General features: G+C 35.1%; 1 protein-coding gene across 8 annotated transcripts in view; it reads right to left on the bottom strand.

The window, feature by feature from the left end:
* Positions 1 to 16,010, bottom strand: part of Tanc2 (tetratricopeptide repeat, ankyrin repeat and coiled-coil containing 2) — a 429,902-nt gene that overhangs the window by 88,673 nt on the left and 325,219 nt on the right. For all 8 annotated transcript variants that reach the window (XM_048798117.1, XM_048798120.1, XM_048798121.1 and 5 more), the window contains one exon: positions 1,759 to 1,990. In XM_048798117.1, coding sequence (XP_048654074.1) covers positions 1,759 to 1,990 — 232 coding nt within the window. The remainder of the gene's footprint in view (positions 1 to 1,758; positions 1,991 to 16,010) is intronic.

Below are 16,010 nucleotides of genomic sequence, written 5' to 3'. Positions count from 1 at the left end.
GGGAATCATTGTTTTTTTTTTTTTTTTGGGGTACTGGGGATTGAACCCAGGGGTGTTTTACCACTGAGATACATCCCCAGTAATTTTTTTAAAATTTTGAGATGGGGTCTTGCTAAGTTGTTTAGGGCCTCTACTAAGTTGCTGAGGCTGGTTTTGAATTTGCGATTCTCTTGCCTCAGCCTCCCAGGTCGCTAGGATTGGATTTTGAGCTGGGAAAATTAAGTAATCAGAGCAATATTTTATGAAGCTTTATCTGAAAGCAGTACATAAATTCTAGAAAACTAGAGAGACTGAGGAAGAACTCCTCCATCAGGTAGGCCTTGAATGAATGGGAAGTATACTTAGAAATGAATCCCTTAGTTGGTATGGAGGCATGTGCTGGTAATAGTCCCAGCAACTTGTAAGCCTGAGACAGGGGGATCACTTGAGACCAAGAGATTGAGACAAGCTTGGGCAAAACAGTAAGACCCAGTCTAAAAAAAAAAAAAAAAAAGGAATTGCTTTAGTCCTTAGGGTATGCATAGCTTGGCATAGTTATAGATTGAGGGCTGCTATGTTCAGCTATAAGTAGTCATGAATTTTTATCCCAGTCTGCTATACAAATTTTTATAATTTTATAAGTGTGTTATGATGTGAAAGAAGTACTAAGCCAGAGAATACCAGGAAGGGGTAATAATGATACAATATTATTGGTAGCTAAATAGCTCTTGGGGGTAATAATAGTAGGAACAAATTGAGAAAAATAAATGTGAGAAACAATGAAGGCAGAATTAACAGGATTAGAAATTGAGTGAATGTATAGGAAATATGCTTTAAATATTTGTGGAAAAATTCCAGGGTGTGATTAAGCTAATAGGCAGAAGAGAGGTAATAGAAATAAAGGTTATTGGATTTAAGAAGAAAAAAATTTGAGGTCTAAGTAATCAGCATCAGAGTTGAACTAAAGATGATGGCCAGGAGAATAGAAATTATGAACACTTTTTCTTACAGTATTCAAAACCTTTGAGAAAGATATAAAAGTCTTTTGGGAATAAACAGGATCGTTCAGGATCTCATGCTTACTCAAATCCTTTTCTTTGGCTTCTAGCACTGAGAACACAGTGTAAAAAATATAAGGAAGAGACACATGGGAAGTCATGTACTCTCTTTAAGGAGATGGCTGTCAGGCTCTGGAGGGCACTAGAGCTGCAGAGGAAAAAGGTAGGAAAGACCTCCAATGAATGGGAGATAGAGTCCATTTAATTTTGTTTTTATTTAAAAAATACCTTTCCTGATATAATTTATGGACCATGGAATATCCTTATACCTTTTAAATATCTTTCATACTGTATAATTCAGTGATTTCTAGTATAAACACAAGGTTGTACAATCATGAATGCTTTACCTGAACTGATGGGGTAATAAAAATATTACATGAAGACTGGAGAGTTTCTAACCATAGAAACTCTACAACACTTGAGTTGGAGCCACAAATTTTACTGATTTATTTTAACTTCACAAACAGGATTGGAAGCTCTACTATCATTAGTATAAGGAAAATGAATTAAGTTTGGGAATCAAAATAAAAATTTTTTAAAGGAAGTAGCACTTCTTGTAGGAACTGTTTTTTTTTCAAGTAAAATCTTCTATTTCTTAACTATATGTTGTAGGACATTAGCTATGGAACATTTAGTTTTGTTAATGTGATAAAAACAATCATTTTTATAGTGTGACCAGGTGACCTGGGGCTCCTTTCATCTCCTTGGACCTCATCTATACCTTTGTGGAGATTCTCCAGGGGCTCCAGGACTCCTCTCCGAAAGGAGGCCATGGGGTCTTGAACACAGGATCGAAGGCTCAGCATGCTCTGCAGGTGAGGCTCCCGAAGAAGCTGCTCCCGATAAGCTGTCAGCTGAGGTGAGCGGCAGAGCAGGGCAGCAACATTGTGGACAAATTCTGGTACCAGGCAGGTATAGGCATTATCTGCTTGGCAATAGTGATAGGCAACCACCTACAAATGGAAGATGAGAATGCAAACAGGCTTATCAGTGGCAAAAGCAATAGCTACAGTTATTACATGATCATTCTCTGTCTTTTCTCTCTCCATTTTCTTTACCTTTTCAAGTATAAATGAAAGCTGCTAACTCAACTGCCTGATTTATGTAAGATCAAAAATCTCATATGATAGTTCTCTTGTACACATAGGATATCACAACCCCAAATTAAAATTTGTAAGTAAAAATTAAATTTTCTTTCTGGATCATAAGAAATAGGAAAATAGGAAGCAAGAATGAGAGTCAAGATGTACATTAATATCACTAACATTTATTTACTCTGCAGAGTGGTACAGTAAATCTAATCTTGTAACAAAACATTAGGAACAAGATAGAGAAAAATCATGTTAGTCTCAACAAATACATATGCTTATGTCATTTTTTTGTGATTCCAATTGTGTTATAAACTAAGTCTCACAAAATAAAGTAATTCAGATTTTAAAATTATCATTAAATATTTTCTGAGAACCCAAACACAGAAACAAAGAATATCAGAATTTGATAAAAGGGAGCAGAAAAGGGGTGAAATTTTTGTTAGATGCGGTCTTAAATTCAAAGAACTTAAAAAATGTATGAGTCTTAACATCTAGAGGCTGGGCTGACTGGCTGGAACCTGGAGCTTTAGGCTCTGTTTTTTTGTTTTAAATGTGCAAAAAATTCACTCTATATCTGTTGGTTGTTCCTTTTGCCTCAAGAGCAAGTACTGAGGGTGATTTTAATCTAGAACACTTTTATGGATCATTAACTACCAAGAAAAAATGATGGGACTGTGTAGAAAATATGCCATTGGCAGGGGAAATTCAGTTTGATGTATGGAAAGAATTTGGCATGGCGCTCTCATAGTAAGTAGTAATGTCAGCCGCTGTCAGCATAGTTATCTCTACTCTCCTCCTTGCTCGTCACTTCCATCTGAGAGTTCCATACATGCTGTTTTTTTTTTTTTTTTTAGTTCCTAGATTTGTTCTTACAGGCAATTAAAACTTGTCTCAGTGGAATTCATGGATATACCACTGGAACTCCAGTTTTTTAATCATCTCTTGGACAACAGTCATCTACTATAGAGTTGTGCTTTGAAAAGGCTCCTGATTATGAGTATGGTCTTCTTAGCTCCTCAATGCATGCTGGAAAAGTAAAAAAATTTTAAGCACCTGAAATCCTTCTCATTAAACATAAAAAAATGAACAATTGAACAATTCAGGCAATGTTGCTTCGTATATAAAGTCAAAGATAGGAACTGCTTGTGAGTGAAGCAATGAAGTCTAAGCACAATATGGAAACTGGAAATCAGAGACTGTATTTAAAAAATTTTCTACTCTTTTCTTCAGACAGATCAGTCACTACTTTATCAACATATTTTAAAGACAATGTAAAGAAACCCAAAGGAAAACCTTGTCAGCAATTGATCTGTCCTCTCAATAAACAGTGAATATCAGAGGTTACTGTCTACAAAGATACAAATTTCCACTTGATGAAAAAACAAACAGCAAAATCAATATGAATTGTCATCATATATGGCTTCAACTGAATCCATATGTCAGGGCTAAGCGCAGCTCAGCAAATAAGCTATGATTTACCCTTTACTCAAAGTAATGGGGTTATCACTTTAAAGATAAAAATTGTTTGTATACTTGGCTGAATAGTTTCATTTTAACAAAGATCAATGTTAAAGTTGTATCTTTGGTGCCTACTTCTATTTTAATTTTAAATATTTCTTTGGCATTCCAAATGTAAAGTCTTGATTCCTTTGTAAAATTCAGGTAGAAAAACCATTTGACATCTTCTTAAGATTTGCAATGTGACTCAAAAAAGGTTATTTACCAGACATTTCAAAGTAGCTATGTAGTATGTGCATGTACATACAATCTATCAAAAGCATTCATACTTCCCAAAATTGTCTAATGATATTATCCACAACTTCTCCTATGTATAAAACCAAGTCTGGCTAGATTTATGCCTGTAATCCCTGCTACTCAGGAGGCTGAGGCAGGAGATTCCAAGTTCAAGGCCAGCCTAGGCAAATTGGTGAGATCTTGTCTCAAACAAAACAACAACAACAAAAAGGGCTGGGGTGTAACTCAGTGGTGGAGCACTTGCCTAGCATTGATGAGGCTGTGAGACCTTGTCTCGAACAACAAAACAAAACAAAACAGCTGGGATGTAGCTCAGTGGTACAGCACTTGCCTATCATTGATGAGACTGTGGTTTCAATCCCCAGTACTACACACACAAAAATAAAACAAAATGAAAAAACCTAACAAGTCTAGAAATGTAGATTTTTAAAAGCCTCTTACTGTACCAGTGCTTAATCACAGATTTATTAAGTATCCTCTATAGCTTTAAGACAGTTATCATGTCTACCCACATACAGTCTTTATTATTACAATTTCTTGGAAATGGTTTAGAAGTAGTCTATCCCCAATAAATCAGCAGGTAAAAATCTTTCTCCTTGGTAAATTCTTATTTTCAAAATGACTTGTCTAAAATTTATTTTTAGCTATTATCTTTCTTATATATTAATATTTTTCCATCTTAAGTTTCCTTCCTTATTTTAAATCACTAAATATTTATTAATACAACTTTATACCAAATATATCTGACTTGACTAGAGTTGCATTAATTCTTTGGAAGAAGATATTAAATAAATTTTATGTTTTTCCTTTGGAAGAAGAAACAAAGAGGAATGCTGGTAGGGTTTTAGACAAAAGATTGGAGGTCACAGCCTTGTATACAAAATCTTTTTTTTAAGTGTCGTCTCCGAGAAAATGTAAAATTTATCATAAATATCATCAAAGGGATTGAGTGGTAGCAAATCTGCTGGGCTGTGTTAAAAGTTGTCAGCCTTCAAACTCCATAGACCATCTTCCACTTCAAATGAATAACTGTGACAGGATTAAACTAATCTTTCATTAAAAAAGGTTAGTTTTAGCTGGGTGCCATGGCACATACCTGTAATCCCAGCAGCTTGGGAGGCTGAGGCAGGAGGATCGAGAGTTCAAAGCCAGCCTCAGCAAAAGTGAGGGGTGTTAAGCAACTCAGTGAGACACTGTGGCTGTACCACTGAGCTACATCCCAGCTCTTTTGTTTTGTCTCTAAAAAAGTACAAAAATCTGGCTGGGGATGTGGCTCAGTGGTACCCCTCCTTGTTTACACAACTAGCATTTGTAATTTAACTTCTAGAGGTACAACTGTCCTTCCCTCAGACCTGCTTTCATGCTCTTATGCCGTGTCTCCTTTTCATCACTCTATTGGTAGTTCTTCTCCCTCACCACTGCCACACTGATTTCCTAATCAGCACAATTTTCAACAATTAAGTTAATCTGCTTTTTAAAATTTCTAGGGACCTGGAGACTCACGGTGAATACTTTCTCTTGTCCCTGAGTTCTGATTCTGATCTTCACTCTGGAACTAGAAGCTAAGAATAGCGCCTAGGCTTAGTTCTGCTTCAGACTCAGTAATTTTCCAGTTTGGAATACTTTTGGCAATAGGACTTTTATTTATTTTTTAACTTTGTACTTTCTACTAATTTTAGACTTTCAGAAATGTTGCAAAAGTAGTACACAGAGTTTCCTCACCCAGCTTCCTTTATTATTAGTGTCTTATATAACTATAGTATAATTATCAAAACCACTAGATAAAGAGTTGTGCAATAATATTATCTAAAGATGTTATCCAAATTTTAGTTTTTTCATGATGACCTTTTCTTTCCAGGATTCTATCCAGGACCCTAATGGTATTTAGTTATTTCTCCTTAGACTCCTCTTTATCTGTAAGAGATCCTCACTCACTCTTTTTACATCCTTAATACATTTTTATAAATATTTTTTAGTTGTAGTTGGACACAATACCTTTATTTGTTTATTTTTATGTGGTGTTGAGGATCGAAGCTAGGGCCTCACACATGCTAGGTGAGGGCTCTACCACTGAGCCACAACCCCAGCTCTATAGCCTTGATATTTTTGAAGGGTACTGATCAATTATTTTACTGAATGTCTCTCAATTTGGGTTTTCTTAATGTCTCTCAAATATGATGTTTTCTGATGATCTGAAACTTTTCTGGGCAGGAACACAACAAAAAAAGGGTTGGATCCTTTTTTGAGGATCTTACTATACAGAGTTCTTAATGTTGTTATGTTTTGTTACTGGTGAGGTTATCCTTGTTCACTTGGTTGGAGTTAAAGTTCTGCCAGGTTTCTTTCTTTTGTGATTTGGGTTGAACCTGGAGGGACTCTACCACTGAGCTACATCCCCAGCCCTTCCCTTTTTTATTTTTCATTTAAGATAGGGTATTGCTAAGTTGTCCAGGCTATCCCTGGACTTGTGATCCTCCTGCCTCAGCCTACCAAACTGTTGAGATTACAGGTGTGCACCATCATGTCTGGCCTCTGCCAGGTTTTTTGACTATAAATATCTTTAATATCTTGGAGACACTTTTGAAACTAAGCAAATCCTATTTGTCCTCAAATTTCTGCTCATTAATTTTAGTAATTATCAATGGATCTTGTTTGTAACAATTATTATTGTAGTGTTTGTTTGATAATGACTTTCAATTTCTCTTTCTAACTTATTAATTAGAATCCTACTGGAAGAAGGAACTGTTTCTTTCCCCTTACTTATTTACTTATTTTATTCTATTGATTATAATCCAATTCTCTATATTTTGTTACTCAGTTCATTTCAGTTTAGTTCACTAGGATTTCCCTTAGATGGGCTCCTGTGTTCTTTCAAGATAACTTGAGAAGAGTAATGGGTTTGGTGGGGTGGTGTCCCTTAAATATAAGGGGCTGTGATATTTATTGAGAATATTTTTCCTTAAAATTTTTGTTTACTGATTCAATTAAAATAACAATAATAAGCATATTACATGTTGACATCTAAGAACATATTTTTATGAAAAGATCATTTTTCAAAACAAAATTTCAGAAGAAAAGTGTCATTGTTTTACACTTTTAAAATAGACTCATATCTACCTCTGTATTCAATATGTTGCAATAAATTGTTTTAAGTTAAAGTAGATGAGGAAAGTCAAATTATGTATGTATAAATAACTATATAAAGTCTAGTCTCTCTCCACATACATACACATATAAGCTGGAGAAGTGAAAGATGTTTTAATAACCATTTCAGATAATTGTGGACATTCTTCTTTGACATTATGCTAAAATTTAACAAGGGGTAGATTTAAAAAATTATTATTATTATTTTAGATTGACAAATCTTAAGTATACATGTTGATGGGATCCAATGTAATGTTTGATATATGTATATAATGTGGAATGATTAAATTAAGCTAATTGACGTGTCATGTTATCCTCTTGGTTATTTTGTTGTCAAGCTTCTGTGCAGTGGATCTCAAAATGTATTTCTTTTATCTGAAAATTTGTCCTCTTTGATTAACGATTCTCCATTCTCTCTTTTCCCACTTGCCACCTGCAGTCTCTGTTAACCATCATTTTACTGTACTTCTAGTTCAACTTTTTAGATTCCATATGTGAGTAAAATCATGTTGTATTTATATTTCTGTAATGTGCTTTAGATTTGTCTATTTTTATTTATTTAATGACATCAGAATGCATTACAAGTCTTACTACATACATAGAGCACAATTTTTCATATCTCTGGTTGTATACATAGTATATTCACACCAGTTCGTGTCTTCATACCTGTACTTTGGATAAGAATGCTCATCACATTCCATCATCATTAATTACCCCATGCCCCCTCCCTTCCCCTCCAACCCCTTTGCCCTATCTAGAGTTTGTCTATTCCTCTCATGCTCCCTCTCCCTATCCCACTAAGAATCAGCTTCCTTATATTCAATGTTTATAGCAGCACAATTCACAAAAGCTAAACTGTGGAACCAACCTAGATGCACTTCAACAGATGAGTGGATTAAAAAAATGTGGTATATATACACAATGGAATATTACTCAGCAATAAAAGAGAATAAAATCATGGCATTTGCAGGTAAATGGATGGAGTTAGAGAAGATAATGCTAAGTGATGTTAGCCAATCCCAACAACCCAAATGTCTATGTTGTTTTTGAAGGCTGAATAGTATTCCACATTTTCTTTATCCACCCATTTTTTTTGTCTATTTAAAATTTGTTATTTTTAGGTATACATGACAACAGATTATATTCTGACATATTATACATACATGGAGTATATCTTATTCTAATTAGGATCCCATTCTTGGGGCTGTACATGATGTGGAGATTCACTATGGTGTGTGTATATTTGTGTGTGTGTGTGTGTGTGTGTGTGTGTATGAAAGTTAAGTTAGATTCATTCTACTGTCTTTCCTATTTATATCCCCCCTCCCTTCCCTTCATTCATTCCCCTTTGTCTAATCCACTGAACTTCTATTCTTCCCTACCCACCCACCTTCCTGTGAGTTAGCATCTGCATATCAGAGACAACATTAGACTTTTGTTTTTTTGAGATTGACTTATTGCACTTAGCATGATAGTCTAAAGTTCCATCCATTTAGAGGCAAATGCCATAATTCCATTCTTCTTTATGGCTGAGTAATATTCCCTTGTGTATATGTACCACAGTTTCTTTATCCATTCATCTGTTGTAGGGCATCTAGGTTGGTTCCATAGTTTAATTATTTATCTACTAATTTTTGATAGATAATTAGTTTGTTTCTATATCTTGGATGTTGTGAATAGTGCCACAGTGAGCATGGAAGTGCAGATATCCCTTCAATAGTGATTTCAGTTCCTTTGGATATATCCAGAAATAGAATTATTCTATCATATGATAATTCAATTTTGAATTTGCTGCTTTTCTTTGTGGGGGGATGAAAACCAGGGCCATGTGCATGCTAGGCAAGCACTCTACCACATACATCTATACCCCTAGGCTTGTGTTTAGCTTTCTGAAGAACTGTCATACAATTTTCCATAATGACTGTACTAATTTACCTTCCTGTTAACAATGTATAAGTGTTCCCTTTTCTCTATATCCTTGCCAATACTTGTTATGTTTCATCTTTTTGAAAAAAGCCATTATAACAGGTACAAAATCTCATTATGGTTTTAATTTGCATTTTTCTAATAATTAGTGATGCTGGGCATTTTTTCATGTATCTTTTGGCCACGTGTACATCTTCTTTTGAGAAATGTCTGTTCAGGTCTGTGTCAGTCAGCTTTCTGTTACTCAAATACCTGAGATTATAAAGAGAAAAGGTTTCTTCTTTTCCAAGTTTGAGGTTTCAGTCCATGATTGATTGGCCTCATTGCTTTGGTCCTATAGGAAATAGCACACCATGGTGAAAGTGCACAGTGGAACAGAATTGCCCATTGCATGGCCAGAAAGCCAAAAAGAGAATGAGGAAAAAGCAGGGGGGTCTTACTCTCCCCTTTAAGCATACACCCCCAACTCTAAGATTTCATCTTACTCCAGTCAGAATGGCAGCTATTATGAAGACAAACAACAATAAGTGTTGGCGAGGATGTGGGGGAAAGGTACACTCATACACTGCTGGTGGGACTGTAAATTGGTGCAGCCAATCTGGAAAGCAGTATGGAGATTTCTTGGAAAATTGGGAAGGGAACCACCTTTTGACCCAGGTATCACTCTCCTCGATCTATAACCAAAGGACTTAAAAACAGCATACTACAGGGACACAGCCACATCAATGTTTATAGCAGCATAATAGCTAAACTATGGAACCAACCTAGAAGCCCTTCAATAGATGAATGGATAAAAAAAATGTGGTGTATATACACAATGGAATATTATTCAGCAATAAAAGAGAATAAAATCATGGCATTTGAAGGTAAATGAATGGAGTTAGAGAAGATAATGCTAAGTGAAGTAAGTCAATCCCAAAAAACCAAATGCTGAATGTTTTCTTTGATATAAGGAGGCTGGTTCATAGTGGGATAGGGAGCGGGAGCATGGGAGGAATAGACGAACTCTAGATAGGGTAAGGGGGTTGGAGGGGAAGGGAGGGGGCATGGGGTTATTAATGATGGTGGAATGTGACGATCATTATTATCCAAAGTTCAGGTATGAAGACACGAATTGTTGTGAATATACTGTGTCTACAACCAAAAATATGAAAAATTGTGCTCTATATGTGTAATAAGAATTGTAATGCATTCCTGTCATATATAAATAAAAAAGAAAAAAAAAAGAAGAATATACCTGCAATGACTCAAAGACCTTCCACTAGGCCCTCCTCTTAAAAGTTTCATCAGAGCTGGGGTTGTGGCTCAGTGGTAGAGTGCTTGCCTAGCACACATGAGGCACTGGGTTCGATACCCAGCACCACATTAAAAAAATACATAAATTAAAAAGATAAAGAAATTATATATGAAAAATAGTCTCCACCATTTCCCAATAGTGGTAAGCTGAGGCCTAGGCCTATGATACATGGGCCTTTGGGGGACTTCTAGGTGCCAACTATACAGCAACATTCTTTGCCTAATTTTTAGTTGGGATATTTTTTTGCTACAGAGTTGAGTCCCTTACATATTTTGGATATTAACCCTTTATCAGAGTATGGCTTATGTACATTTTTTCCTGTTCTGTGGGCTGTCTTTTCACACTGTTAATTATTTCCTTTGCTATGTAGAAGCTGTTCATTTGATACCATCTCATTTGTCTGTTTTTGTTAACTGTGATTTCAGGGTATGTTACGAATATTTCCTTTCAACTTATTAGTTGTCTTTGATTTTGTTTCTAGTGCTTTTTGGTCATGTTGCATTTATATTTATCAATCTTTTCTTCTATTTTTCTAGATTTAGATCTTAAAAAGCCTTTCCCTTCACCAAAGTCAAAGATGAAGTCACTCATATTTTCACTATTATTTGTATGATTTCAATGTTTTTGTATAATTTCATTTTTTATATTTGGATCCCTACTCCATTTGGAGTTTACTCTTGTGCATGGTATGAGAAATGTATTAATTTATCTCTCATATATATATATCACTTAGTTGTTCCAGCACTATTTAATTAAAAAGTCCGTTTTTACTTTAGTGATCTAAGATGTACCCTTGTTGCATACTAAGCATCCATACATATTTGGGTCTAACTATGAATTTTCTGTTCTGTTCCTCTACTCACACACCAGTACCACACTGTTTGATTATAGAGGTGTTATAGTATATTTCAACACTGGGTATTCAGTACCCTGTTAATTAGCTTTGGCAGAGCTCAGTGTAATGTATAGCTTTGTTATAATTCTAGACCTAAATAGCTGTATACTGTAGATTGCTACTATTCAACTATAGATTACTTGAGTCAAGGGGAGTTAGGCCCAATATCAAGTGCAAATCTTTAAAAGAAAGTGACTAATTTAATTAGTTCATCTGGATTCCTATAGAAGTACATCTGACACAAAATGATCAGTTCTAAGCACATTTAATAATAGTTTGTAAAACTTTTGTCTCAGAAGATTGGTGGAATTCCAGACTCTATTGAGATTCATTCTTGGAGGTATATGAATCTGATTCAGATTTGACAATAATAAGTGGGTTGGAAACCATTATTATAAGTAAGTACCTAATTTGATGCCCTAAGATTTCATAATAGAAAATACTGTCATTTGTATTCATTCAAAAATGTAAACTGAACTTCCACTGTATGCTAGGCATTATGCTAGATTCTGGAAATATAATCCCTGTCTATTCTTTACAGTTTAGCAGGAAAGAGAGGCAATTAAGCAAGTTATAAAAAACAGTGAGATAAGTATTATGAAAGAGGAAATATAGGGTGCTGGGGTAAAATAAAGCAGGGCCACCTTAAGGTAACTGAAGACAGCCAAAGAAATACTTAAGCTGAGATATTAAGGAGGATGAAGTGAATCTGGGCGTGTCAGTGTTCCAGGTAGAGGGTACAGTATGTGTAAAAATCCGAAGGCAAAACAAAGATTTACACTCTCAAGGAATTGAAATTAATTTTATTGTAGTTAGAGTGTGAATGGGGAATGATAGGTTTTCAACTAAGAGTGGTTTTGTTTCCCAGGGAATATTTGGCAATATCTGGAGACATTTTTGGTTGTCATAATGGGGGCTTGAGAGAATATTAGGGGAAGTGGATAGAACTAACTTCCCACAATACACAGGACAATACCAATATCCCCCAAAGAATTATCTGGTTCAAAATGTCTAGCTTGGGGCTAGATATTTAAAAGCAAAGGCACTTTCATTACAGTTCATGTGATATTTTAAGAAGAGAATTTGGGTTTCACTCTAGGGCAACATGGAGTCATTTGCTGGCTCTAAGCACGAAAACCAAATTTATTTTAGTGATTACTCAGGCTTCAGCATAGAGAATAGTCTAGAATTGTTTTATTCATGTTTCAAGAATTTAAGTGCCAAGCGTTGCTCTAGGAGCTGGGGATACAGTGCTGAACATTTAAAATTGACACATTCTAGTGGAAAAGGCAGATAAAAAAATATAGAAATAGACAAGTGAACAAGGTTGTTTTTCCATATTTAGTATTCTGAATGTAGGTGAAATCTGAATCTGACTATAAAACTTCAGTGTGAATATTCAGAGGAAAAAGCCCTAGACAAATTATATATAACATAATTTACAGGTTATTTATTGTTTATTTTGGGCCTAATTTCTCTTAAATGCAAATCTTAAAAAAAAAAAAAGAACAGTCACAGCAATACAAATTAAATTTTAGGTTGTTTTATGCCCATCTCTTCCATTTTGGCTGTGTGAGTGTGTGCACGCACGTGCGCCCACGCCTGGCTCACATCTCCACATTATGTTCAACATGCTCAATGTCACAAGATTGCTTAAATGACTACCTCTTTGGCTGATGGCTTTAACAGCAGCAGCAACAATTTTAAGAGCAGTGATCATTTGACATCCTCCCTGATAGGGCATGTTCTAGTCTTTTTACTTACATATTTTTTTTTAAACCTGTACTTTTTGTGTCTGTGACATTTCTTAAAATTACCTGGTTTCTCAAATTAGCTTATTTCATATGTATTAATTTATTTCATATGCATTAGCTTCTAGTATGACAAGAGCTTCTAGTTGCATAAAAATCTTTTAGAATAATTAAAAAATATATTTTTATAGTTGTAGATAAACACAATACCTTCATTTCATATATTTATTTTTATGTGGTACTCCTCATACGTGGAGGCAAGTGCTCTGCCACTGAGCCACAATCTCAGCTTCCTAGAAGAATTTTAACTTGACAAAATGACTGAAAGGAACATCTTCATCACCTTTATTTATTTAGCTTTGAAGCCAAATTCAATGACTGATAGAATACTAAAAAACGAGAGAGGCAGCAGTGGTTAAAAGAATAGGTTCTGAAGCCTGCCTGACTCAATTTAAATCTCGACTCACTAATATACTGAGGTAAGTTATTTATTCTTAGAGCTCTGTTTCCTCATTCACAGAATGAGGATAATAACAGGGTTACTTAATACTGGCTTTGATTACTAGCTTTGCTATTTATTAACAGTATGACTTTGAAAAAAGTAATTGCTAGAGACACAGTTTCTCATCTGTAAAATGAAGATAATTAAACAACTCATAGGGTTAAGATAAGAATGAACAAGACAACAAAAATAAAAAATAGTACTGAGCAGCAACACATATTAAGTCCTTAGCAAATGGAAGCCAATGTCTCTATGTCCTATGAATTCTGTATGTACCATTGCTGTTATAGTTAAATTTACATATGCAGGCAAGGCCCAGAATAAAATCTCTGTGCCTCTCTATTCTGAAGGCATTTCAGAAGAAATATAGGAGATTTGCTTGAGAGATGCTGACCTAGCAAAATTTGCTATACTTCAAGTGCAAACTGTTTCTTTGAGAAATAAAACTGTTCTAAAGTAATAACAAAAACTCTCAATTAGCAGCACCAGAAGGAGCAATAATATTGTGAAATACCAACGGTAATTACTGATATATAAGAACTGACATAAATAACTCTGTCAAATCAATAGGTTTCAAAATTTTTTGAATATTAGCCTACTTCATCAAAATACTAGCAGATTTGAAAATCTCATTGGAAAGTTAATGTCTGCTTATTGATTTATTATTGGTGAGAAACAAGACTGCTAGTTTCTGCCCTATGCTTTCACAGCATAAACTTGCATAGCTGAACTGTAACATGTAGCACAATTACTGGGATAACATTAAATTTTAATTGAAGGGGCCATTTCTTTTTTCTTTCTTTTTTTGGATACCGGGGATTGAACTCAGGGGCACTCAACCACCAAGCCACATCCCCAGCCCTATTTTGTATTTTATTTAGAGATAGGGTCTCACTGAGTTGCTTAGCTCCTTGCCATTGCTGAGGCAGGCTTTGAACTCCTGGTCCTCCTGCCTCAGCCCTCTGAGCCACTGGGATTACAGGCATGTACCACCTAACTCAGTGGGGCATTTCTTTTTTTTTTAAATTTTTTTAATTATAGTTGGGCACAATATCTTTATTTCATTTGTTTATTTTTAGTGGTGCTGAGGATCGAACCCCCAGTGCCTTGCATGTGCTAGGTGATTGTTCTAGTGCTGAGCCACAAATCCCTCCCCACTCCTCCTGGGGCATTTCTTAAACAGTGTTTAGCACAAACTTGAACATATCCCATCCAGGCTTGGTGGCACAGGCTTGTAATTCCAGCTACTCATGAGACTGAGGCCAGAGCCTGGTAAGTTTGAAGCTAACCTGGGCAACTTGATGAGAACTTGTCTCAAAATAAAAAATAAAAAGGGCTGGTGATATAGCTCAATGGTAGAGCACTTGCCTAGCATGCATGAGAGACTGAGTTTGATCCTTAATACCATAAAACATAACAAAAACAAAAAAATCCCTAAATGTATCTCACCTCTAGGTGCAAACAGATTTATTTATTTGCTTAAGGAAGAAATAACCATAAAATTTAAAATATACTTCTCAACTAAGTAGAAATAGTCAAATTTCCTATAAATGTATGTAACATTTTCTTTTTTCACTGGGGATTAAACCCAGGAGTACCTTACCACTGAACTACATCCCCAGTCTTTTTATATTTTGAGACAGGGCCTTGCTAAATTGCTGCTTATCTGCTAAGGCTGGCCTTGAACTTGTGATCCTCCTGCCTTAGCCTCTCAAGACACTGGGATTACAAGCATGTGCTGACTACAATATTTAACATTTTCTAAATATTGAACATAAATATCTTGGGACTTTTCTTGCTAAGAGAGGAACTAAGACTTAACAAGAAGACTTAATTCTCTAAGATTTTTTTTAACAATTACCTGACATATTACATATTTATCTGTTTATTATCTTCCCACCATGAAAATGTGAGCTACATAATATAGAGATTTGTGTCTGTTTTTTTTTTCACTGATTTATCTTTAGTTTTGGATTTTTGGTGCTTCCAAAGTTATATTCTAAATGAATAGCTGAAAGACTGATGGTGGAAGCTCCTCAGCATTCACATATTTCTACAATATTTATTCTACTTGTTCTAAAAAAGAAGAAATTGGGGACCATTTACACAGAGAATATTCAGGGAAAAACAGATGTCTCTTTTGAACTTACAATGAGTGAGGAATAAATCTGAGTGAAATTTCTGTTTACAGAAGCTCATTTGTAGATGAGTGTATGCTAATCTGTGGGGGTAATTAATAATGTAAATTGGGGAAACAGCTGCTTCTGGCTCTTAGCCAGATCGAAAAAAAATTATAACCTTACACTATTACAGACCATCTTTAAAATTTCAGAAAAGCATAGGAATTAGAAGCCCCAGGTACAGTGGAAGATGAGTGTGAGGAAGGGAGCTGAAAACAGAATTTCTGTAAAGTTTACATCCCCATATCTCCATTTCCACACCCTGTCCAGCCAGGTGATAATCTCCTCAAGAGTCAATGGAATGAAAACTATATTTAACTAGAGAAACTAAATAGGAGAGAATCTAGACTTAGGGACACCAAACATAGACAAAGGTAGGGATAAGGTGCAGAACCAAAAAAAAAAAAAAAAAAAAAAAAAAAAAAAAAAAAA

This window comes from Marmota marmota, unplaced genomic scaffold, assembly GCF_001458135.2.
Source record: "Marmota marmota marmota unplaced genomic scaffold, marMar, whole genome shotgun sequence".
NCBI classification, from domain to species: domain Eukaryota; kingdom Metazoa; phylum Chordata; class Mammalia; order Rodentia; family Sciuridae; genus Marmota; species Marmota marmota.
The sequence above is the reverse complement of the archived record's forward strand: the minus strand, read 5'-3'. Positions and strand labels throughout refer to the sequence as shown.